The sequence below is a fragment of the Acartia tonsa genome, chromosome 15 (genome assembly GCF_053477335.1).
Source record: "Acartia tonsa isolate MP-2025a chromosome 15, ASM5347733v1, whole genome shotgun sequence".
In the NCBI taxonomy this organism is placed as follows: Eukaryota; Metazoa; Arthropoda; class Copepoda; order Calanoida; family Acartiidae; genus Acartia; species Acartia tonsa.
In genome coordinates, this window is record NC_137274.1 from 17341458 (window position 1) to 17366169 (window position 24712).

Consider the following 24712-nt stretch of genomic DNA (forward strand, 5'->3'; position numbering starts at 1 on the left):
TTTAAAATTAATTTTTACTGATGCTCTGGTCAATTTTGACCAGAGCAAAAGGTCTTTTTTTTATTGGGGTAAAATTCGTAGCTTTTAGAGTGTTTTGCTTCATAAATCTTGTATTCTGGTATAGAGTAAAATTAGGCCTTTTGATTTCATCTAAATTAATTAATTAAAAAATTAATTCTTTATAATATATCAATGAATTAACATTAACATGTTTGTGTTCTATAATCGTGTTCATTCTAACATGCCTAAATTAACAAAAAAGCTTTTCATTATGGACGTACAGACCAACCCTTATTATAGAAAAGATTCACTTTTAATAATCACAAAACCTCGCAGATGAAAAATTTATTCATTATAAAATAAATCACTCAACCTTGTATTACTAACATTAAGATATAAACCAGCTTATAACAACAACTAAATTAATTCGGAAAAAATCACGAAACCTTTATGTGTTTTTCAGCTGTCATTGGGGGGTAACACATCGTAAAATTGACGACCTCTCCATTTGGCCCCCAAATATTATTTTAGATTTATTTATCTTGTTGGTTATACCTTATTCCTGAATATAAACATATTATACAGATACTATTTTCCTTCTGAAAGGCTGTCAATCCATATGGGACAAAAAGTATATACAGAAATTTCCCCTTTACTAAAAATTGCCTTTCAGCCCTTAGTTAGTTCGAAGCATTTTAAAAACTAATTTTCGAAAAAACAAGGATTCTAAATGCTTCTTATCCGGGGGTTACGTGTCCTTAGTAATATTTCATATAACTCAGAGTGAAAACTCCAGTGATATGTATATTATTAAGGCCGGACGTCTAAGGTACCTATTTGTTGGCCCCTTAGAAAAGGAACCCCCAAAACAACCCCCATCTTTACAGTATATTTAAAAGTAATTATAAAAATCTTAAGCTTCAGACAATAAGACATCATAGATCTTAATTAAGTGGTAAGACATTTTAAGCCAAAAATAATTTATTTGTCAAGAATTTTGAAAAAAAACAATGAATAAAAATAATGACAAAAAAATATTAATTAAAATTATTAAGCATAAAAAATTAAGAATTTCATATCATCCAGTTAGGCCAAGGTCATCATCATTCAATTCATTCATGCTGAAATAAAAGAGATTAAGCAACATAAGCATTTTATTTTACTATAAAATCATTTTATAGCAATAGTAAGGCTAGAGTAGAGGGAATTCCTGACCCCATAAACAGCAAAAATAAATAAGATGCAAAATAAAGACAAGGATAATGGAATTAGAATGTTCGTTGTCTGATGGGTGTTACTTCAATTAATCAGGGAGGGAGGGGACATTGGGTCTTACATTAGATTTGTCTCCAATGTCTTATAATAACATTTTCGGATCATGGAAAGAAAACAAAGTCATTCCTAATTAGGACAGAAGTCACTTGAAATTGATTTAAGGAAGGCTACTTATGTCCTTCGTCTAACAAAATCTAACTCAAGGAAGGTGACTTATGTCCTTTATCTGACAAATTCTTACATTAGGAAGGCTGCTTATGTCCTTCATCTTGCAAAACTTAGCTTTTCTGTCCTTCACATAGCAAAACCTCACAAAACATAGCTTTTCTGTCCATCACATAGCAAATTCTTGCAAAACATAGCAAATTCTTGCAAAACATAGCAAATTCTTACAAAACATAGCAAATTCTTGGAAAACATAGCAAATTCTTGCAAAACATAGCTAATTCTTGGAAAACTTAGCTTTTCTGTCCTTCACATAGCAAATTCTTGCAAAACATAGCAAATTCTTGCAAAACATAGCAAATTCTTGCAAAACATAGCAAATTCTTGGAAAACTTAGCTTTTCTGTCCTTCAAATAGCTAATTCTTGCAGAACATAGCAAATTCTTACAAAACATAGCAAATTCTTGGAAAACATAGCAAATTCTTGCAAAACATAGCAAATTCTTGGAAAACATAGCTTTTCTGTCCATCACATAGCAAATTCTTTCAAAATATAGCAAATTCTTACAAAACATAGCAAATTCTTGCAAAACATAGCAAATTCTTACAAAACATAGCAAATTCTTGCAAAACATAGCAAATTCTTGCAAAACATAGCTAATTCTTGGAAAACTTAGCTTTTCTGTCCTTCACATAGCAAATTCTTGCAAAACATAGCAAATTCTTGCAAAACATAGCAAATTCTTGCAAAACATAGCAAATTCTAGGAAAACTTAGCTTTTTTGTCCTTCACATAGCAAATTCTTGCAAAACATAGCAAATTCTTGCAAAACATAGCAAATTCTTACAAAACATAGCAAATTCTTGCAAAACATAGCAAATTCTTGCAAAACATAGCAAATTCTTGCAAAACATAGCAAATTCTTGCAAAACATAGCAAATTCTTACAAAACATAGCAAATTTTTGCAAAACATAGCAAATTCTTGCAAAACATAGCAAATTCTTGGAAAACTTAGCTTTTCTGTCCTTCACATAGCTAATTCTTGCAAAACATAGCTAATTCTTACAAAACATAGCAAATTCTTACAAAACATAGCAAATTCTTGCAAAACATTGCAAATTCTTACAAAACATAGCAAATTCTTGCAAAACATAGCAAATTCTTACAAAACATAGCAAATTCTTGCAAAACATAGCAAATTCTTGCAAAACATAGCAAATTCTTACAAAACTTGGCAAATTCTTACAAAACATAGCAAATTCTTGGAAAACTTAGCTTTTCTGTCCTTCACATAGCAAATTCTTGCAAAACATAGCAAATTCTTCTGTCTTGGAAAACTTAGCTTTTCTGTCCTTCACATAGCAAATTCTTGCAAAACATAGCAAATTCTTGCAAAACATAGCAAATTCTTGCAAAACATAGCAAATTCTTGCAAAACATAGCAAATTCTTACAAAACTTGGCAAATTCTTACAAAACATAGCAAATTCTTACAAAACATAGCAAATTCTTGCAAAACATTGCAAATTCTTACAAAACATAGCAAATTCTTGCAAAACATAGCAAATTCTTACAAAACATAGCAAATTCTTGCAAAACATAGCAAATTCTTGCAAAACATTGCAAATTCTTACAAAACATAGCAAATTCTTGCAAAACATAGCAAATTCTTACAAAACATAGCAAATTCTTGCAAAACATAGCAAATTCTTGCAAAACATAGCAAATTCATACAAAACATAGCAAATTCTTACAAAACATAGCAAATTCTTGCAATGAGAGTCCCAAACTCAAAAACGAATTTTCAGCTCGATCCGACCACCGGTTCTTGAGATACAGTGACCTGGTGTCCTTGGTACCAACAGTAAGATTTGGGAAATGGTTCGAATCCTTAGTAAATTTGGCTAAGTCCAAAAATATTTTGACACTTTTTGAAGTAAAAAACCCAGGTGACACCAAGCGTACCTACTGAGAGGACACCAGGTCAAAAATATTCTAAGTGTCAAAGAATTTTTGGACTTAGCCAAATTTATTAAGGATTCGAACCATTTCCCAAATCTTACCGTCAGTACCAAGGACACCAGGTCACCGTATCTCAAGAACCGGTGGTCAGATCTCGCTGAAAATTTGTTTTTGAGTTTGGAACCCTTATTGCAAGAATTTGCTATGTATTGTAAGAATTTGCTATGTTTTGCAAGAATTAGCTATGTGAAGGACAGAAAAGCTAAGTTTTCCAAGAATTTGCTATGTTTTGCAAGAATTTGCTATGTTTTGCAAGAATTTGCTATGTTTTGTAAGAATTTGCTATGTTTTGCAAGAATTAGCTATGTGAAGGACAGAAAAGCTATGTTTTGCAAGAATTTGCTATGTTTTGTAAGAATTTGCTATGTTTTGCAAGAATTTGCTATGTTTTGCAAGAATTTGCTATGTTTTGCAAGAATTTGCTATGTTTTGCAAGAATTTGCTATGTTTTGTAAGAATTTGCTATGTTTTGTAAGAATTTGCTATGTTTTGCAAGAATTAGCTATGTGAAGGACAAAAAAGCTAAGTTTTCCAAGAATTTGCTATGTTTTGCAAGAATTTGCTATGTTTTGCAAGAATTAGCTATGTGAAGGACAGAAAAGCTAAGTTTTCCAAGAATTTGCTATGTTTTGTAAGAATTTGCTATGTTTTGTAAGAATTTGCTATGTTTTGCAAGAATTAGCTATGTGAAGGACAGAAAAGCTAAGTTTTCCAAGAATTTGCTATGTTTTGCAAGAATTTGCTATGTTTTGCAAGAATTTGCTATGTTTTGCAAGAATTTGCTATGTTTTGCAAGAATTTGCTATGTTTTGCAAGAATTTGCTATGCTTTGCAAGAATTTGCTATGTTTTGTAAGAATTTGCTATGTTTTGCAAGAATTAGCTATGTGAAGGACAGAAAAGCTAAGTTTTCCAAGAATTTGCTATGTTTTGTAAGAATTTGCTATGTTTTGCAAGAATTTGCTATGTTTTGTAAGAATTTGCTATGTTTTCCAAGAATTTGCTATGTTTTGCAAGAATTTGCAATGTTTTGCAAGAATTTGCTATGTTTTGCAAGAATTTGCTATGTTTTGTAAGAATTTGCTATGTTTTGCAAGAATTTGCTATGTTTTGTAAGAATATGCTATGTTTTGCAAGAATTAGCTATGTGAAGGACAGAAAAGCTAAGTTTTCCAAGAATTTGCTATGTTTTGCAAGAAATTGCTATGTGAAGGACAAAAAAGCTAAGTTTTCCAAGAATTTGCTATGTTTTGCAAGAATTTGCTATGTTTTGCAAGAATTAGCTATGTGAAGGACAGAAAAGCTAAGTTTTCCAAGAATTTGCTATGTTTTGTAAGAATTTGCTATGTTTTGTAAGAATTTGCTATGTTTTGCAAGAATTAGCTATGTGAAGGACAGAAAAGCTAAGTTTTCCAAGAATTTGCTATGTTTTGCAAGAATTTGCTATGTTTTGCAAGAATTTGCTATGTTTTGCAAGCATTTGCTATGTTTTGCAAGAATTTGCTATGTTTTGCAAGAATTTGCTATGTTTTGTAAGAATTTGCTATGTTTTGCAAGAATTAGCTATGTGAAGGACAGAAAAGCTAAGTTTTCCAATATTTTGCTATGTGATGGACCAAAAACCAATTTTATGTAAGATTTTGCTATGTGAAGGATCAAAAAGCTAGGTTTTGTGAGGTGAAGGGAGGCTACTTATGTCCTCAATCTTGCAAAATCTTTGTTAAGGGAGGCATGTTATGCCCTTCATCTAAGAAATTCTCACTTAAGGAATGCTACTTATGTCCTTCCTAGGAAGGTGACTTCTGTCCTAATTTAGGAATGACTTTGTTTTCTTTCCATGATCCACATTTTCTTACTTGTTGGCTTAACAAGTTTGGGGACTTTTACTGAATTTTGATTGGTCGGTTCTTACTTCTCAACCACTAATTGTAATCTACAGAAGGGGTGATTTTGTATATCATCATTAGTGATGTACAGCAATATATCGACCATTGTCTTATCCCTTAAATTTCTGTAAATTAATACCTTAAGGCCTTTGGAAAATATTTGAAATATTTTTGTCTTAGGTCATAAATTATGTATAAGTACAGAATTTAAGTATCTGTAATTACCTGGTATCTTACACACAGCATACCAGTTTAATGAACATTGAGCATCACCCCATCTCCAAGAATAACGAGACCCTGCCTGAAAGTTTAAAAGCCAATATATAGTCATGTTCTTGCATTATTGGAACATTATGAGCAAATTTTATAGACTCATAATCAATAAAGATAGTGTATATAGTTAAATAATAAACAAATTTAGTTATTGTATTTAAAAAGGCAAGAATTGTAAATCAAAGTATGAGAAAGGATATCTGTTGCTTTCCCAAACAATGTATGTCTAGCACTGAACCCCCCCCCCCCCCCCCTGGCAACCTTATTTTAAATCAAATCTACGGTGCATTACCCAATACATCCTTACCTAACCTAACCTAAAGTAACAAACAAACAAAAGAAAAAGAACTCCCTCATATTTCTATTTATTTAAAATAAAGGGGGGGGGGGGGGGCTCTAACTCAAAAAGTCACATAGAGGGGAAACATTTCCATTTTGATATTAGTTTTTGTAAAATTGTGTCTAAATTATCATAAAATTAGTTTACCAGCATACAGTTTTCACCAGAGCCTGCATTATTAGGTTGACCAAGATCCCAGTCAGAGAATGTTACTAAATAATTAAAATTAAACATTAATGTGATACAAATACTCTACGAGATTAAATCTAAAATATCATTTGTATGTAATATAAGTAAAAAATAAGGTGAAGGATAGTTACTTAAACAAAAACTTAATTTCTCTATAGATTCTACTATAGATTAAAGTAACAGAATGCCTTCCAATAAGTTTATATGACCGCTTACATCTTTCTGGAAGGATTCTATTGGTCCTGGAAGGTTTTAGGCTAATTCATATGGTCCCATATTGGAGATATTAAATTTATCCATCTCTTTCTTACTATTGCAAATTACAGAATATATCTATTAGGGTTGGGCCGGATATCCGGCCATTTTCAACATCCGGCCGGTTACCGGAGATTGAAACTATCCGGCCGGATATCCGGCTCTATAATTTTTTATACTTTACACCAAAAGAAATTTTTTTTACTACTTTAATATCTTGTAATTTGGCTGGTTATCAGGCCGGATATCCGGTAATTTGGCCGAATAACCGGATATTTGCCGGATATCCGGCATTTGAAATCAGCCGGATATCCGGTATCCGGACAAAAAAGTATCCGGCCCAACCCTAATATTTATATAATACCTGAAGATCCATCTGTCCACACCCAAGTGCCTTCCAGAGCAGCATCTGTACCCCCAATCCACACCCAACCACTAAGTCCTTGTAAAAGACCTAAATAATAATATAAATAACAATGTAGATAGACATGATATTTATTCTATTTGGAGTTTCAATATTATTACCAAAGATATTAAAAAGTCCGATGTATAACTATTTTGGAGAGAGTAGGATTACCCTCCCAAGAGAAATTGTCAATAGAAAAAGAATTCTTCCCAAAATTTTCTTTTACTTTTTCTGTTTAAATCTAAAATTTAAAAAATCAACTCCCCCTCCTCAAGTGCCCTTAGAGGCCTCTAGAGGGCATAGTCTATAGTAAATTACAAATACCCTATTAAGTTAACTTTTGTGGTTTTAATTCTTTAGATGTTAAAATTTATATTCTGCTTTTTAAGTTTTGAGATTCTACAAACTTGTTATTGTTTGTTTGTTGTACTGTGATTTTATAGTTTTGCTTTTATGGATGTTGTTATTTGTTTGATACAATGTCATATTATGTAATCATATTTCATACAAGCTACTATATTTTTCATAATTTTCCTTCAAACTAAAGTATATACGTATTGCATAATAACATTATGATGGTTACTCTTAGGATGTATTGATCAATGAATTATGGTATAAATTACAATATTAACCAACAAGTGGCTACGCCCCTAGAGGCCTCTAGGGGGCACTTGAGGAGGGGGGAGTTGAATCCCTAAACCTTTTTTTTAATTTAGAATATTTTTAAGAAATACAAAAAATTTGGTGGGGGGTCAAACCCCCCCCCACCCCCCAACCTCATGTTTTATTTTAGTTTTTAAACAAATTTAATTAAAGTCTTTTTTTTGGGATGGTTAAATTTTACTAGAGGCGATTTCTCTTGGGAGGGAGGTGGTACCCTCCCCCAAAATAGTTATAAACCTTTCTGGGACCTGTAAGAAGCTACCCTGTTAAGGAGAACCCAAACGGTTTAGCAGTTACTGAGATTCTTTGTTACAGACAAACAAACAAACATCCTTTTACTTTATCATAAGGATTTCAAAGCAATGTCAATCTAAATGTGTAAGATAGATTAAAAACTACCACTTTTAAAAATGCTTTATCAAAAGTTTAAAGCCTAAAATTATTTTATCTCAATATTTGAATGTCAGGCTGGCTCTAATTGCCAAAATAGTAAACAAAAATAATGAAAAATTATAGACTTTTATATTTTACACATAGAAATGAGTCTAACATAGTCAGAGGGTAAAAAAGCCTTACCCAACTCCTTAATCTAGGCCTAAAAAATAAAAATATGAATAATAAAATTTTTACTAACCTTTTACTATTTGCCATTCTTCGCTTGTCTTGATGCTTGCCAAGTCTCCTCCAGCTCTCTGACATTCTGCTCTACTATCTGTCCAGCTTCTTCTTGTATCTGTTAACACTTTGTATTTGTAACACGTTCCTATACAAAGATTAATTTGCTGTATGAATTAATTTGCTTATCCATGCACTCCACATTTATAGATATAGAAATTTATATAAATAGCCTTATATGAGAATTAGTTGTTTTTATAATTTATGATCAGAAGTCACAGGGGCTGTGAGTGGAAAGTTAAATTCAAATATGCTGTACTATATCAATCACTAGCGGCTTTGCCCCTATCCTCTAGGGGCTCTCCCATGAGGTAATTTTTAAAAGAATTTAAAAAAAAAAATCTGGTGCTGCTGCCCTTAATTTAAGTGAAGTAGTTTCCCCAGAATTTTTTTTTGTGGAGGGGGAAATTTTCATTTTTTGGGGGGTTGGGTATTTCCCACCCCCCAAGAAAATAGCTTAAAACCACCACAGGACCAATAGGTATATACCCTGAAGAGAAGAATCCGATCGGTTCAGTGGTTACTGAGATGGACGGACGGACGGACAGACATCAAGCTACTTAAATTTTAACTAAATGAAATGAAATGATTGTTTTAAAATGTTTTTTAAGTTATGGCCAAATACATGAAATGTTATGATCACAGATATATAAATACTAACAGACTTATATCTTATTGTTTAACAATCAACAATAAATATCTCTTGTATTGGATGTTTATAATATTTTTAATCCAATGATACCTCTGCCATTTTCTTCATTTTCTACTTCTTTCTAAACCCCTTTGAGCTGTTTGCCAAAAATATAGTGTTCTACACTTTTCAGTTGTCATTAAGCAAAATTAAACAACAGTATAAAAGCAGAAATCTAATCATATGAAAGCACTGTATCAACTTTATCAAGTTTTATAGCACAAATTATGCAAAATTTTGTCATGATTGTAAACTTATTTAAAATATATAACAAACTCTTACAAATTGCTTTAAAATCACTTTAAGTAAAATAACATTTATTTACCAAAGAGGTCAATGAAAATATAAACAAAATTAGTTTACCTGTGTTTACATCGACATGTCCATTGCTGCAATCAACTGAAAAAATTTCAATAATGAAATATTTATCTTAATGATACATAGTAGAAGAGGCATACATATATTTAATATTGGTTAGGAGGTTAAAGTAATTTTAATAAAAGCAGAAATACACAATCTATGATTAAGGTTTTAACCCTTCAAAAAGGGTAATGTAATTAGGGGTTAGCTTTTTAAAGATATTTAAAAAAATATTACTCTACCAGACAGTATTTGAAATACACCTAAATATGTCTTATTTGTGATTTAACATTTTGTTGGATAGAGAAGTAAAAAATAAACATGATGACACCACTAAATGTTTTTTAGAAAATATTGCATCTCTAAAAGATGCATATATCACAAGTGTAATTTTCAATTGTTTTTATTTTGAAAACTAAAGGTTAAAAATTTTAATTCCTTTCTTAAATGCTGTATTATTGCATATGATATCATAGAATAGAAGATAAACTGTTTTAACCCTTACAGATTGTTGGGGGGGGGGGGGGGGGTTAAAATATGCCCCACTTCCTCTATTTTCTTCAAAGTGATTTTTTTGTAGGTAAGATAGAGAGCTGTGACTTAATGACCTTTTAAGTTTAGTTATTGAGTTATTGTACGTCGGCAAGAGTTGATTTTATACGGATATCTGGTCTGTCGTGGTGTCCGGTCAAAGTCGGTTAGGTGGCACCAAAATTAGAAACAATTCTAAATAAATCTTAATTTTTACATTATGACTTTTTTTGTATAAGATAGAGACCTAAGGTTTTTAAGTGAATACTTAGATATCAATGAACATCTGAGAAAATTGGTGGTACAACTGTTTAACCATTTGCTCACTCACTGACTGATTTTATGACCAATTTTTTGTCCAGCTTTTACAATAGACATATATCATGAACATCCTGTCTTCTAATACAGCTAGAGAGCTAATGGCCATTTGACCGCTCCTTGATATTTTATATACTCTTTTAATATCTAACAGCTGGCCACTAAAAAGCGGTAGGGAAGCAGCCATGATTTAAAAATTAATTTTCTCTAAATCCTCCCCCCCCCCCTCTGACTTATAAGGTGGTGGGGCCATTAGTCAAAAATGTTTGACGTTTCCTTGAGACCTGGATGATCAGGACCTGCAAGATTATACCTGGTATTGTGGTTGGGCTATTAGTCACAGGAGGGCAAGTTGGCGCTGGTGGGCATGTTGTTGTAGATAGAGTAGTTACAGGTGGACAAGTTGGCGCAGGTGGGCAAGTTGGCACTGGTGGACATGTTGTTGTAGATGGAATGGTAGTCACAGGTGGACAAGTTGGGCATGATGGGCATTTTGTTGTAGATGGAATGGTAATCATAGGTGGGCAAGTTGGTGTTGGTGGGCATGTTGTTGTAGTTGGAGAGGTAGTCACAGGTGGACAAGTTGGCACTGGTGGACATGTTGCAGTTGGACAGGTAATCACAGGTGGACACGTTGGTGCTGGAGAGGTAGTCAACGGTATGACTAAATGACATACAAAGTGAGATTTGCACACAAGGCATAATAGATTAGAGTGTCTGTTACTTTAATAAACACTTAACATCTAACCATGAACGCTAAATCCTCGCATTTTTATCCCTCATATTATATGGTATTTAGTAATAAAAACTATTGGAAATTTTGTAACTCTTTCACCAATTAAAATAGGGTTAAGATCTCAGTGACTCTTTACTTCTCAGGGAATGCCCTTATATATAAATATGAAGAATGTGTGTTTTAAAAAAATTATAAAACAGATAAATGGCAGCGGCAGATTTCCTTACCTGTTGTTGTACCTGTCAGTTTTTTAAGTTCATCAAATAAATCCTAAAAAAGGAGAGTGTTCAAATTCTAGTTATTAATAGATTATATTATGTCTTTGCTATGTAGTTAACTTAATATCATTCTAATTTCTATCATAAAAATCACAATTTTATTTTTACCTGAGATGCATTTTTCAAGGTTTTATGTTCATTAAAGGCAATATCAAATTTATCATCTATCTTCTCTTGGATTTCCATCTAGAAGAAATTATTTTTTATATTTATACCTACATTTTTTCATAGAGTAAAATAATCATGTATTAATTTAGATAATTTGATTTTGATTAATTAATACCTTAGTAAAGTTTGTTTGTTCATTCAAACTTGTTAACTGTTGATGTAAAACCTAAAATTGAAAATATACACTAACAAATATTGATGAAGAAACTATTATTGAAGTTTTGGTCAATCTTAAAATGAAGTGCAATTAGTTAAAAGCCTTGCAAAACATTTTTGTTGTAGTTCAAAAATTGAGATCTGTATTGATATGCTAAATAATATAGACCCTTTTAATTAAGCATTGTCAAAGGTAAAACATGTTTAAGAAGTAAAAAATATTAGTTTATTTGGGGGGGAGGGGGGATGAAAATAATAGCATCTCCTTAAAGTGTCAAGTAATATTTTTTTTTTAAATAGCCAGCAGCAACCAGAAAAGGTCTAAAACTTAGCATACACAAATATAAACTGATTACATGACCTTATTCAATATTAATTTACATATCAAGCTAAGTTTTAGATAAAAAATCTTATTACAAAATAATCAAGACAGAAGATTTAATAATTGTAGTTACTTTACCCGAGAGTAATTTTTAAAATCATTTTGTATACCATCAATTTTTTCCTTATTTACCTCATTTTGTTGCTCCAAATTTTCTATTGCTTTACTCATATTTCTCATTTCATTCAGAAAATTCTCTAAATACAGTTTTTAAATTAACTCTCTGTTTTTCTATGTTTATTATATGCATTGTTTGGCTGGCTCTGTTTTTTTTTGTGGCGCTCAAAATTTTACTTCAAATGTTAAAATTATCTTTATCTATCTAGAAACATAAAGTTTCTTTTTCTTTTTACCTAAATCATCAGGATTTGATTATATATATCAATTTTAAAAGGGTGTTTTAAGTGGTTTGGATTACTTGATTATGGGCCTTTTATCCCTATCCCTTCTTCCCCATCCCTATTCCCAATCTCTTCATCCCCATCCCTTCTTCCAACCCTGCAATGACTGGGAGCTAAAAGGCATCTTGCAAACAAAAAGAAAATTTACCCCCCTCCACATGGAATTAAAACCTTTTTTTTTATGAGAGGGAGGATGATACAAAAGGTTGATTAACCCACCTTAAAAAAATTAGTTGGGGGCGAGATAAAAACTCTTATTTTGGAAAATCACATTTCCCCCTTAGCATTACAGACTGACAGACATAGTGAATCACCATCTCCCACCCTCTTCAAATGGCACTTTTTTTAAAAGCGGTGTTCGCAATGATTTGCTATGGTGGTGCAAATTTTACACCTCTTTCAAACTAAAATCAATTAAAGGGTGACTTTTTAGAAAAATCCGAAAATACGCAATTATGCAAATGCATGAGTATAAAATTTATGCAAATTCTGATCTCAATTTTCATGTTTTTTTTTTGAAGATGCAACATATAAAATAAGCTATCAAAGCAATTTTCAAGCATAACTTTTATCTTATTAGGATAACAATTAAATAAGAAAAATATTTTTACCATATGCTGGTGGGCATGTTGTTGTAGATAGAGTAGTGACAGGTGGGCAAGTTGGTGCTGGAGGACATGTTGTAGTTGGACAGGTAATCACAGGTGGACAAGTTGGTGCTGGTGGGCATGTTGTTGTAGATGGAAAAGTAATCGCAGGTGGGCATGTTGGGCATGTTGTTGTAGTTGGACAGATAGTCACAGGTGGAGTATTCAACCCATAGTTCACCTTCTTGTCATTTTTTACTAGAAAGAACAATTTTGAATAAAAAACTTTAGAAGAAAATGAAAGATATTTTTAAAATAATTGTATACTATTTATTTTTAAACTTTTGCTAATTTTAGAATTTACTTTTCAGTTTGGCAATGCTGCATTTTTTTGAACGCTTCTTAAATTCCCATAATATACAATTGGCTTTGGACTTGCAGACTTCTTCACACTTCTTAGCTGAACTATACTTTCCAAGGTTTTTGTAGACAATACTTGTTGATCCTGAAATATATAACAAAATTATTGATCATTTATAGTAAAAACTTTATTAAAATTTTGTTTTTAGTATCCATACATCTGTGAGAATGTAATTGATATGTCTTATAGTTAATTTAGGCATGTTAAAATTGTCTCATTCATTTCCAATTTGGAATGATTATTTATGTAACATTTTTGTTTGAATTAGAAAGTGTTTCTTAGCACAATAAGGAACAATTTTATAAGTAATGAATCCCTGTTATTAAGTCTTAAAAATAGAAGTATTAAGTATCTTGTGTATAAGTAACTATAATTAAAACCTCATAATACATGTTTTATTGTATAATAATTAATTTCTATTCTATTTATTAAATTTAGACAATCATTTGTTTTAACTTCTGATTTAAAAGGTTCAATTTTATGGCTGCTGTTATCCTTTTTTATTTTTAAGTAATTTTGCAACGAAAGCCTGATTCCCTCTTCCCTTATTTTGAAATGAAACTAAGTTAGTTTTTTGTTAGTCTATTACCCTATGTCATTTTAGGTTAGGTTATAATTGGGTACTGTGTAGCACTTACTTGCCCCATATCTTACATTATATTCAACTTGCACTATTTATAAAAGCACCAAAAACAGAGCTGTTAGAATGTCCCCAACCTTTTCTTAAACACTAAATTCTAACATCACATCACTATTAGAGTAAAACACAAGAGGGACAAAGGGTTAAATAACTGTATCTCCCCATCGCAATGATCTTGTGCTGACACTCTATTGGGTCAATGAAAATCAACCAATGGTGTTGCTTATATTAACACAGCCAAGTATCAGAAAACATTTTAGTAACAGACGAAATAGGTCATTAAAAAAGGTAATGAGGTAGTAATTTGTATCTATACTATAGATCTGTCACTAGTTATTTTTAAAAACATGCACAGGTATTTTTTAAAAACCAATCTTAGATCCATAAAGTAAAAAATTTATTACAAAAACCTGAATTAAATTGATTTACCTTGTTCATTGGTTGCACTCAGTGTAAAACCAAAGAAAAGCAGGGTGAAGATTAACACTAGCTTCATCCTTAATCTAGATATATATAATATTTGTTTTGATCCATTTACATTTCAAAAATCACATACTTGTTTTAAAAGCATAATTTGTCTGAGGTCATAATATATTATTTTATAATATACAGTCTGTAAGTTTTTTTATATGTGCGATCATGTATACAGCCATAACTCTGTGAAAAATCATTACAAAACAATTAACTTTTTAAAAAGGGACTTATACAATAATAATTGTATAAAATTATATAAGGTAGATATTAATTGTATTTGAAAGAAAGAAAGTTTGGAAAATAATCAATTCAACATCTATCACTTCAGAGGACAGCTGCAAACCTCCAGTTTACAGGATGTAGTTAAATACTTGTTAGAGATAATAATTAGCCCAAAAAGGAAACATAAAGATTTTAAATGTTAAAAAAAATTATAATCTAAATTGTAATTTTCGGGATGTTGATCTTAAAGACACTGGTGGTGATGATGACCCAAATGGTATCAAAATATGTGAACATTATTACAACTTATCTAATAAACTAGGGTTCAATTTTTATATTTGTAGCATTCTCCAATCAAGAGAAATTCCAAAACGTACAATCATGGTTTTTAAATTCTACAATTCATAAGGTAAATAAAAGACGGTTATATTTCTTGTTACAACATTTTACTTGAGAATGCTACAAATGCAAAAATTTGACAGTATTTCAATAGAGTTCAATGAGTTGTCATAATACTCATGAACTTTGATACCATCTAGGTCATCATTACCATGAATATGAGCATCTATAAGATGATCTTCCTCAAAATTAAGATTTAGAGAATCATTTTTTTACAATGTTAAAAAACTTTTTTTTTACTTTTTTTGGCTAATAATTATATCTAACAAGTCTTTAACTACATCCTGTAAACTGGAGGTTTGCAGCTGTCCTCTAAAGTGATAGGGGTCGAATTGCTTATTTTCCAAATTTACTTTCTTTGAAATACAATTACTATCTACCTAATATTATTTTATGTAATAATAACCCCCTTTAAAAAAGTTAATTGAACAGAATAAAACTTTGTTTCAGTGAGCCTTGAGCCTAAGGCTCACTGTCTTTTTTGAGAGAAAAGTATACAAAATATAAATTTTTCCAATGATTTTATGGTAACCATACATATAAAAACGTACACCAAAATTTGCATATATTTAGTATTATAAATAATTTTCCATCAAATAGAAAGAACTGATTACTTGGGCTTGTAAATGAGCTGTTTTAGTATCTTAGGTCGAAAAAGATCTGTTTTGTAAGCATTTTTCACATATCATATCACTATATACATGATCAAACATAAAAAAAAACTTACAGACTTTAAAACTCACAATGAAGAAAATAAGATATTGATGTCTAATTTCTGTCAAGGGTAAATAGGCTAAATTAAGCAATACTTTTGTCCCAGAGGAGTTTTGAGAAATTCCAACTCTCCAACAGAATTATCATAAACAAGTAACAAGATGTCTGTCTATCTGAAGCATAGAATCTTGCTAACATGAACTGGCAAGGTTCTCAATTGCCCAAGTGGTTCTTTGTAGAGTTTGATACTTTTTTTGGATATCTTTTTGTTTACGATAGTATACATGGCCTTACTCTAAAATTGTATACATTTTGTTATACTATAGTATAGAAAATTTAGTAGGATCTATGATAGTATACCATTGTTATACAAATTTTTTTACAAGGGTACAAGAAATTTTAGTAGTACAAGAGACATATATTAAATACAAAAACCATTTTTAGGTCGTGATTTTGTGGGTTAGAAAATTAGTACAAGGCATAAAAAATTAATACAAATTGAAATCAGTATGAAAAAATGTATACAACATAAAAGAAAAAAATTTAGGTACAATTAGAAATTATGTATGATGTTTAAAAAATTGGAGATATTCTCATCTTTTACTTCTGAAAAGGAAGTAGAGTGAAGAGATTCTTATGTTTAAACTCTTACAATGGCTAGGCTATGATCCTTTCCATGATATACTAAAGTTGATTAACTTTGGTATACTGATGTCTATAGTTTAGATTTTGTAATAATATAAAATAAAGTATCTTAGAATACCAAAAAAAAACAAAAATGATATGGGAAACCAATTTAAATAAGATTTACTTATTTCATTTTTAAACAACCATACATATATTGAAAACCAAAAAAAAGTTTTTCTAGCGGCAAAAATGTCAACTGCATCAAGTAGAAATTCTCTAACTACTAATTCAAAATTTTGTACTTTGAAAAAAAAATAAAATTGTAGAATTAGACAAATTTGTTTTTTAAATACAATAAGCATGAAATAAAAATCTCTTTTAAATCCACATGCAAATTGTAACATACTTATTTTTGTTACTTTAGTACACATATTGAAATATTCATTAAAGTAAAAAATGTTTTAAAAAAAATTGAAATTGTAGCATAAGAATTTTTTTTTTCTTCAAATTCTATATTTTTTTCTTGATTTTCAACAAAAAAAAGTTGCTAAAAATTTGAAATTGTAGAATTAGATAAGTTTTTTGTCAAATTCTAAAATTTTTTCTTGATTAAAAAAAAAATATTTTCAAATATTTTTCAAGAGTTTTGGAACTTTATGTTATTGTATATTTTTTGTTGTTCAATTGTATACATTACTAAGATTATGTTTAGAAAACATTTTTGAAATGAATACTATTATACAAAAAATACTATAATCATTTTTAAGTCCTAAAATTTCCAAAACTTGGTACTATTGTATAAAAAAGAAATACAATAAGCATGAAACAAAAATCTCTTTTAAATCCAAAACTTTTAACCTAAATTTTTGTTACTTTAGTAGACATATTGAAATATTCAGTAAAGTAAAAAATGTTTGGACTCTGCCAAATTTAGAAAATTAATACTATTATACAAAATAAGAAGACAAGATATACAGTCATTAAAATGGTATTAGTACGAAAATTATACAAAAAAGTGTACATCTTATTTAAAAAATAAATATGGTACTTAATAGACAAAATTGATACAACATGTACAAGAAAAAAAATAGGGGACTTAGCCAAAAAGATGGACTGTCCAAATTTACAAAAAAATTATACTTCAGTACTTTTGTATACTTTTCATAACAAAAAGTTCTACCTATATAATGTATAACCTGGGTAGAGTGAAGCTTGTTCAAAGAATGTTTTAACTATTTTAGAAAGGGGGTGGTAATCCAATCCCTTTATAAAGTATAGAAAATAATACTGCTTACCTCTGTTCAGAAATAACCAACAGAAACTGATAATTTTCAAAATTTTCCCTTTAGTTTTATTACCATGAACAAGTGTTTTAAAAACACAAATCATATTTAATAAAGCTTTGAATCCCTCAGTAATTTAATTCTTTTTTTCTTTTCAAATCATATATTGGGTGATTTGTAAAACATTTTATTAGTTACAGACAAGTTTATCTATTCTCTTTCAATTACTTAATATCATTAGAATATAAGTCTTAACAGCCCTGCCCCCTTCCATACCTCCATCTCAGTTTCAATAGATCTCGAGGGAAAGACAGTTTTATCTGGTTCCCTGTTTGTTAGAAATTATAAACTATAAGAAAGTCAAAATTTAAAATTTTGCTTATTTCAATCCTTTTTCAGCAACCTTCGCTTTTAGGTTCTTTAGTGGCAAAGCTACTCTATAATTCAAAATGTCCATCCTTCTTTCTGTCTGTAAGACATATTTTTGGGGAAACATGATTTTCTCAGTACCTTTTAACCCTTAATGGTCAGGCCCTTTCTGGACACTAACTAAGGGGGAGGGGGGGGGGGGGTGTTAAATGCCCCCCCATATAATCTTAGCACCTCAAAAAAATTTTGTGCATGTCTCATGTTTGATAATGAATTTCCGTCTTAAAGTAAGTCAAAGTCATTTTTTGTTTCCTTTGTGGTAATACGGCAACAGACTGACGGGTAGTTTACAGAATTGCTACGCAGTGGCTTATCATGACAAGCCTTCTGCACTAATCCCATTATATCACCATTTACCTCATGACCGCAGGTGACCCCGTTGCGCAGCGGTCAAACTGGCCTGGCTAAATATGGGGAGGGGCTTGGACACGCAGCTATCAGGCGCCCCTCACGCAACTATACAACCGGGAAGCACTGCCTCCCCTTTTACCACAGCTACCCCCACAGGCTGTCTACCGCCGTGGGCTACGCCCTTGTGTCCCACACCCCCTTCAAACCTAACCTATTGTTATAATCTATTTGTATATATATAGTAAACATCCATTGTAAATGTATTCAGTTAAATATATAATTTCTGTATGACTAAATCCTGCTAGTTTGTTTTGGTAGAATACTTCAAGGCTAGGGCTCGTTGGATTTGAACTCGCAACCGGTGAGCTGAAACGCTTCGGCTTACCACATCTTGGTGTCAGCGTGTTTCAATCGAGCCCTACAGAAATTAGCCTATTCTACCTCTGATTGGACCCTTTTGCAAGTAAGGGGACAGTCAGCTGCCAACTGAGAAGCCAACTGACCCGTGAGACGGCCTTTTTAGGTCGATTTTCCATCATTTGAACGCATTATGTAGGCCTCTGGCCTACAGCAAGCAGATTTAGCCTGCTAAAAGCGCCAGTTTACGGCGTTTTTTCCGTACAGTGTAGGAGTAGCGCTAGGTGCGCAGCCACGGTAATCGGATAATTTAGCTCAGACGGCTACAAAACTGAGTCTAAATTGGCAAGTGTAGCTGGGACAAGCCCCAGGGGGACCAACCTGCTAGCCATGGGGTTGCCCCCAGTGCCCAAGGTGCCTCTGGAGAACCTGCCAACGACGTTTCCCGAGATTTCTAGCCCTCCAGAGCCGATCTTCTCCGCCGACACCTTCATCAACGGCCAGCCGTGTCCACCTGGCCCCCTCTACCTGGGGCCCCCAGCAATCCAACCGGCCAAGTCCGAGTCCAGGCCCGTCAAGTCGCGGTCTGATGCACCCGGAGCCACGCTCGGCCCCCAGGAATCAGCCTCTCCCGGCACCGTGCCCGTCAAGTCGTGGCTGGACGCCCCCGGAGCCATGCATGGCTCCGATGCCTCAGCCTCTCCCAGCGCCAAGCTCATCAAGTCGCGGCCGAACGCCCACGGAGCCCAGGCTGGTCCCGGCGCCCCGGCCTCTCCCAGCGCCGAGCCCGTCAAATTGTGGCCGCACGCCCTTGGAGCCACGCCTGGCTCCGACGCCTCAGCCCCTCCCGACGCCGAGCCCGTCAAATCGCGGCCGGTGGTTCCCGGAGCTGAAGCTGACCCCGTGCCAGCCACGTACAGGCTAAGCGCTGTCACTCCAACTGATGGCCAACCACCCCAACTCCGTACGGCCAAGAGGGTGGTCTTGCCTGGCCGCGGTGTCATGGCTGTCCCTGTTGAACTAGTGGGGCACCGTACCAAGGATGCCATCCAACTATCTGCCCCAGAACAGAGGTTTGGGGAGTATCTTGTCATCCCAGAAGGCCTGTATGCCCACAGGCCTGGCTCCGCCAACGTGTTCCGAGTGCTGGTGGTAAATGAGGGGGAGATGCCTCTCCTGCTGAACGCCGGCCTCCCTGTGGCTGGGGAGCTGGTCAAGCCCGACATTCTGGAGGTTTATGACAAGCCTCCCCCTCGTATTCATTCGTTCCAAGAGCCTGTTGAGCCCCCAGATATGCAGGAGCTGTGGGCAGCCCTTAAGATGGAGGAGAACGAATTCCTGCGCAAGGACCCCCTGCTCAAGAAGGAGGTCTGGACCATGTTGTCAGAGTACAGAGATGTCTTCTCAAACTCTACCCCCGGCTGCACTGATGTAGTAGAGTTACAGCTGCGCCTCAAGCCAGGGACCCAGCCGATCCGCCAGAGATTTAGGGATCTGAACCCGCGGCAGGAGGCTGAGCTGGAGAAGCAACTGGACACCTGGCTGCAAGAGGGAGTCATTGAGCCGTCAGACTCCGCCTGGAGCAGCCCCCTGGTGCCCATCAAGAAGAAGGACGGGAGCACCCGCTGGGCCGTCGACTACAGGGCCCTCAACAAGTGCCTTGAGCTGGACAGCTACCCCTTGCCCAGGATCCAGCAGCTGGTAGAACGAGCGGGAGGACACCGCGTCTACAGTGCCTTAGACGCGGTGGCTGCGTACTACACCATCCGAGTGTCCGAGGACAGCCGGCCCTGCACCGCCTTCACCACCCCCAGAGGCTTGTACCAATGGAAAAGGATGCCCTTTGGCCTAGCTACAGCACCATCTGTCTACTCCAGATTTATTGCAGGAGTCCTGAACCCATTAGGCACGGCTAACCTCCAGTCATATCTTGATGACGTCCTGACCTTTCACCAGGATACCTGGGCCCACCTGGCTAGGCTCCGGGAAGTCTTGGAAGCCCACCGCAGGGGAGGAATCCGCCTCAAGCCAGCCAAGACCAAGCTGTTTCGAGCCAAAGTGGACTATCTGGGCCACACCCTCAGCCGTGAGGGGATAGCCATGCAAGAGGATTATATTGACCGCATCCTTGACTGGCCGGCCCCCATCACCCCCAAGGACTTGCTGGCGCTCCTGGGGTTCTTTGGCTACTACCGCCTGTTCATCCCAGAGTATGCCGACCTCACCTACGAGATGAATCGGCAGAAAACGGCCAAGACACTGACCTGGACGGCTGAGATGGAAGCCCAGCTGCTACAGCTCAAGGACAAGTTTCGCCAAGCCCCCATCCGAGCGCCACCCAGGTTTGACTTACCGGCCGTGTTCCAGCTCACCACAGACTTCAGCAGCGGCGCCATCTCTGCCATACTCAGCCAATGCCAGGACGGCAAGGAGAGGCTTATTGCCGCCGTGGGGCGCAAGACAACCGACCCCGAGACTCGCTACCCGTCCTGGAAGGGAGAGATGGCCGCCATCATGTATGGAATTCGGAAATTCCACGGCATCTTGTCCTACCGTAGTTTCCAGATCAACACTGATTCCTCAGCCTTGCTACAGATGAAGTCGCTGAACACATCCACAGGAATGGTGGCCCGCTGGCAGGAGGAGCTAGCGGCTCTAGACTTCACTGTCTGCCATCGTCCTGGCACCCAGAACACCAATGCTGACGCCCTCAGCCGCCGGGAGGACGATAATATGCCAACAGCCACCGCCGAAGAATTAGCAGAGCAGGCTGAGTACATCCACACCCTTTGCCAGCTAGGGGAGCCCGCAGCTGGCAGGCCCGCTGCAGCACGGCTGGACCCGGCCAGAGTTTTAGAGGCACAGACACAGGATCCCCTCTTGCTCCGTGTCTGCCAGTGGGTGGCCGACGGCAAAGCCCCAACTAAGGCTGAGCTGCGAGGCAAGGAACGGGACGAGCAGCAGTACGCCAGCCGCTTCGCAGCCCTGGGACTCGACGAGCATGGCTGCCTCACCACCACCGACCAGACCCTGACAGGGGAGAGGACAAGATACCTGCTGCCTTCGGCCCTCCAGCAGGACGCGTTTTTTCTGGCCCATGGGACCCCCATGGCCGGGCACTTTGGGATGGACGCTACTATTGCCCGCGTCGCCATGCATTTCTGGTGGCCCAACCTGTCCCGTGACGTCCGCCTGATGGTTCAGACTTGCCCTGAGTGTGTACAGAAGGTCACCAAGGAAAGGTTGAAGTTAGGGATACACGTGCCCTCCCGCCAGGGGTATCCACAGCAAGTCCTGTTTATTGACTTGGTGGGGCCCCTGCCAGAGACACCAGCCGGGAACCGCTACATCCTCACCTGTCAGGATGGGTTCAGCCGGTTTGTCAGCCTCTACGCCATCCCCAACAAGCACACTCTCACGGTGGCTGAAGCCCTACTGCACCGCCACCTGGCCACGTTCGGATGTCCCCTGAAGATCCACTCCGACAATGGGATGGAGTTTACTGGCCAGGTATTCAAGGAACTGGCCTCCAAGCTCGAGATTGGCCTGACACATCCGCCACCCTACAACCCGCAGTCCAACCGGGAGGAGAGGTTCCATCGGACGCTCAACACAGGCATGCGGCTGTTCCTGGACAGAGACGACAACAACTGGAAGCCACACTTGCCTGCCATTGCCTTCGTCTACAATACCAAGGCCTGCAGATCCACGGGCGTGACCCCGTTCCTGGCCTACTTTGGGAGAGAGGCCAAGCTTCCGGTGGACATGGTGCTCCGGCTGCCAGACACTGAGTATGCCTCAGTCCCAGCCAACGTCCAAGCTCTCCTGCAACGCTATCATGCCGTGTACGACGCAATCCAGCAGCGAGAGGAGGGAACCATCCGAAGGAGCGCGGCCGCCTACAAAGGCACGGCCAAGTACGAAGTTGGAGACCTGGTCTGGTATCTGGCCCCCCGCCTGGTGCCAGGGAAGTCGGCCAAGATTACCAAGACATGGACTGGCCCTTGGAAGATAGTGAGACAAGCCACAGACGTCCATTATGTCATCAAACCTGCCTCTCCAACAGCCAAGATCTCGGAAATCACCGCGCATGTAGGCCGACTGCGCAAATACACCGAAGATGTAACTGCCCATCAGATTCCAACAGACATCCAAGGCGACCTGGACGGCGACGAGGACGCCACTGAGCTGCCCGCTGGAGCGGCGGCGCTGCCAGCTAGTGACCCAGGACAGTTCCCAGTGTACCAGCCGGCAGCCGCCGCCCCACAGCCTAGCGGCCAGGATCGCGACCCTGTAGAAGGGAACCTGCAGCACCAACCCAACGAACCACCGCCGCCGCTGCCAGCCCCAGAGCCACCTAGGGATGCCATCTGGAACCCTGATACTGACATGGAGCCCCTGCCGGCCAGCAGCGAGCCTGCAGAAGGAGAAGCGGCCACTGAGATGGAAGTGGCGGCCCCAGAGGGTGAAGCTGAAGCGATGTGTCCCCTTCTGATGACAGCCGTCCCCATCCGAGTGGGAGCTAAGAGGCCAAGCAACCTGGACCAGGCAGGCGCCCCCATGGAATTTTACGCGCCTTCCCCCATCGTTATTCCCCCCTTGGGAGCCTCCAGAGTGAGCCTAGGCCTCTGTGTCCAGTTACCAGCCGAGACAGAACTAGTCCTGCAAACAAGGCAAAACTTCCAACGACGGGGCCTGGCTGTCGCCAACCCACGGCTGGAAGCCAACCGGGAGTTGACAATGCTGATATCCAACCACAGCCAGACCGAGCAGCGAGTGTCCCGCGGAGCCTGTATAGCCAGAGCTGTCCTCCACCTAGCTGTGCCCCAGGAAGATGTTGTCGTGCGCGGACAGAGGCTGCCGTATCCCCAGGTTCAAGGCCTGGTGGCTTAGGAGCCCCGCAGCCCTTGAAGGGGAGGTTGTGGTAATACGGCAACAGACGGACGGGTAGTTTACAGAATTGCTACGCAGTGGCTTATCATGACAAGCCTTCTGCACTAATCCCATTATATTACCATTTACCTCATGACCGCAGGTGACCCTGTTGCGCAGCGGTCAAACTGGCCTGGCTTAATATGGGGAGGGGCACAGACACGCAGCTATCACGCGCCCCTCACGCAACTATACAACCAGGAGGCGCTGCCTCCCCTTTTACCACAGCTACCCCCACAGGCTGTCTACCGCCGTGGGTTACGCCCTTGTGTCCCACACCCCCTTCAAACCTAACCTATTGTTATAATCTATTTGTATATATATAGTAAACATCCATTGTAAATGTATTCAGTTAAATATATAATTTCTGTATGACTAAATCCTGCTAGTTTGTTTTGGTAGAATACTTCAAGGCTAGGGCTCGTTGGATTCGAACTCGCAACCGGTGAGCTGAAACGCTTCGGCTTACCACACCTTCACCCTTTTTAAAAAAAAAAACTTTGTTTTTAGGTCTTTTATTACTTTTGAACGATTACATTTTTATGTAGATTTTAAATTTGAAATCTCAAAAAATTCAATTCTGCGGAGGCAGCTTTACACAGAAAATGAAATGGAAGGATGACAACATCCATGAGTAGCGAAGCACAAAAATCGTGGATGGGAATACGTACAAGTACAAAGAAACAGTATTCCTTAAAATCAAGAATAGATTTATAGGACAAAATAAACACAAAACCTTATTCTATTTTTATGATACTGTCATCTCAAAAAAGTTTAAAAATCGGACCAAAAACACCAAAAATATTAGGAAATATGTAAAAATATAAAAATAGCCAAAAACCTGCTAAAAGACAGTTTAATCACCAGGGATGTTTCATTAAACAACGGAAAATTTAATTTTGATATCTATAACTAAAAAAAATTTTGAAAATCGGACCATAAACACCAAAGTTATGGTGAAAAATGTGAAAAATACAAAAGTAGCCTGAAACCTGCTAAAAAGCAGTCCGACCGCCATAGATGTGTTAAAGCTAATTATGCTCCTTAGTGATGGGAATGTTGTCAAAAAGTATCATGTTTCCCCCACTTTGTCTCTAACAGACGTG

The 24712-nt window shown here is 37.0% G+C and overlaps 1 protein-coding gene across 1 annotated transcript; it reads right to left on the minus strand.

Annotated features, from left to right (window-relative positions):
- Positions 1–332: 332 nt before the first annotated feature.
- Positions 333–14317, minus strand: LOC145307209 (uncharacterized). Its single transcript, XM_080149587.1, has 14 exons — positions 14248–14317; positions 13122–13262; positions 12782–13015; positions 11902–11966; positions 11347–11397; positions 11172–11249; positions 11013–11055; positions 10363–10713; positions 9204–9239; positions 8109–8237; positions 6770–6859; positions 6109–6173; positions 5574–5649; positions 333–1121 (listed from the first exon to the last, which is right to left on the minus strand). The coding sequence occupies exons 1-14, from the start codon at positions 14312–14314 to the stop codon at positions 1117–1119; spliced, it is 1431 nt and encodes a 476-aa protein (XP_080005713.1). The 5' UTR covers positions 14315–14317; the 3' UTR covers positions 333–1116.
- Between the last annotated feature and the right edge of the window lie 10395 nt (positions 14318–24712).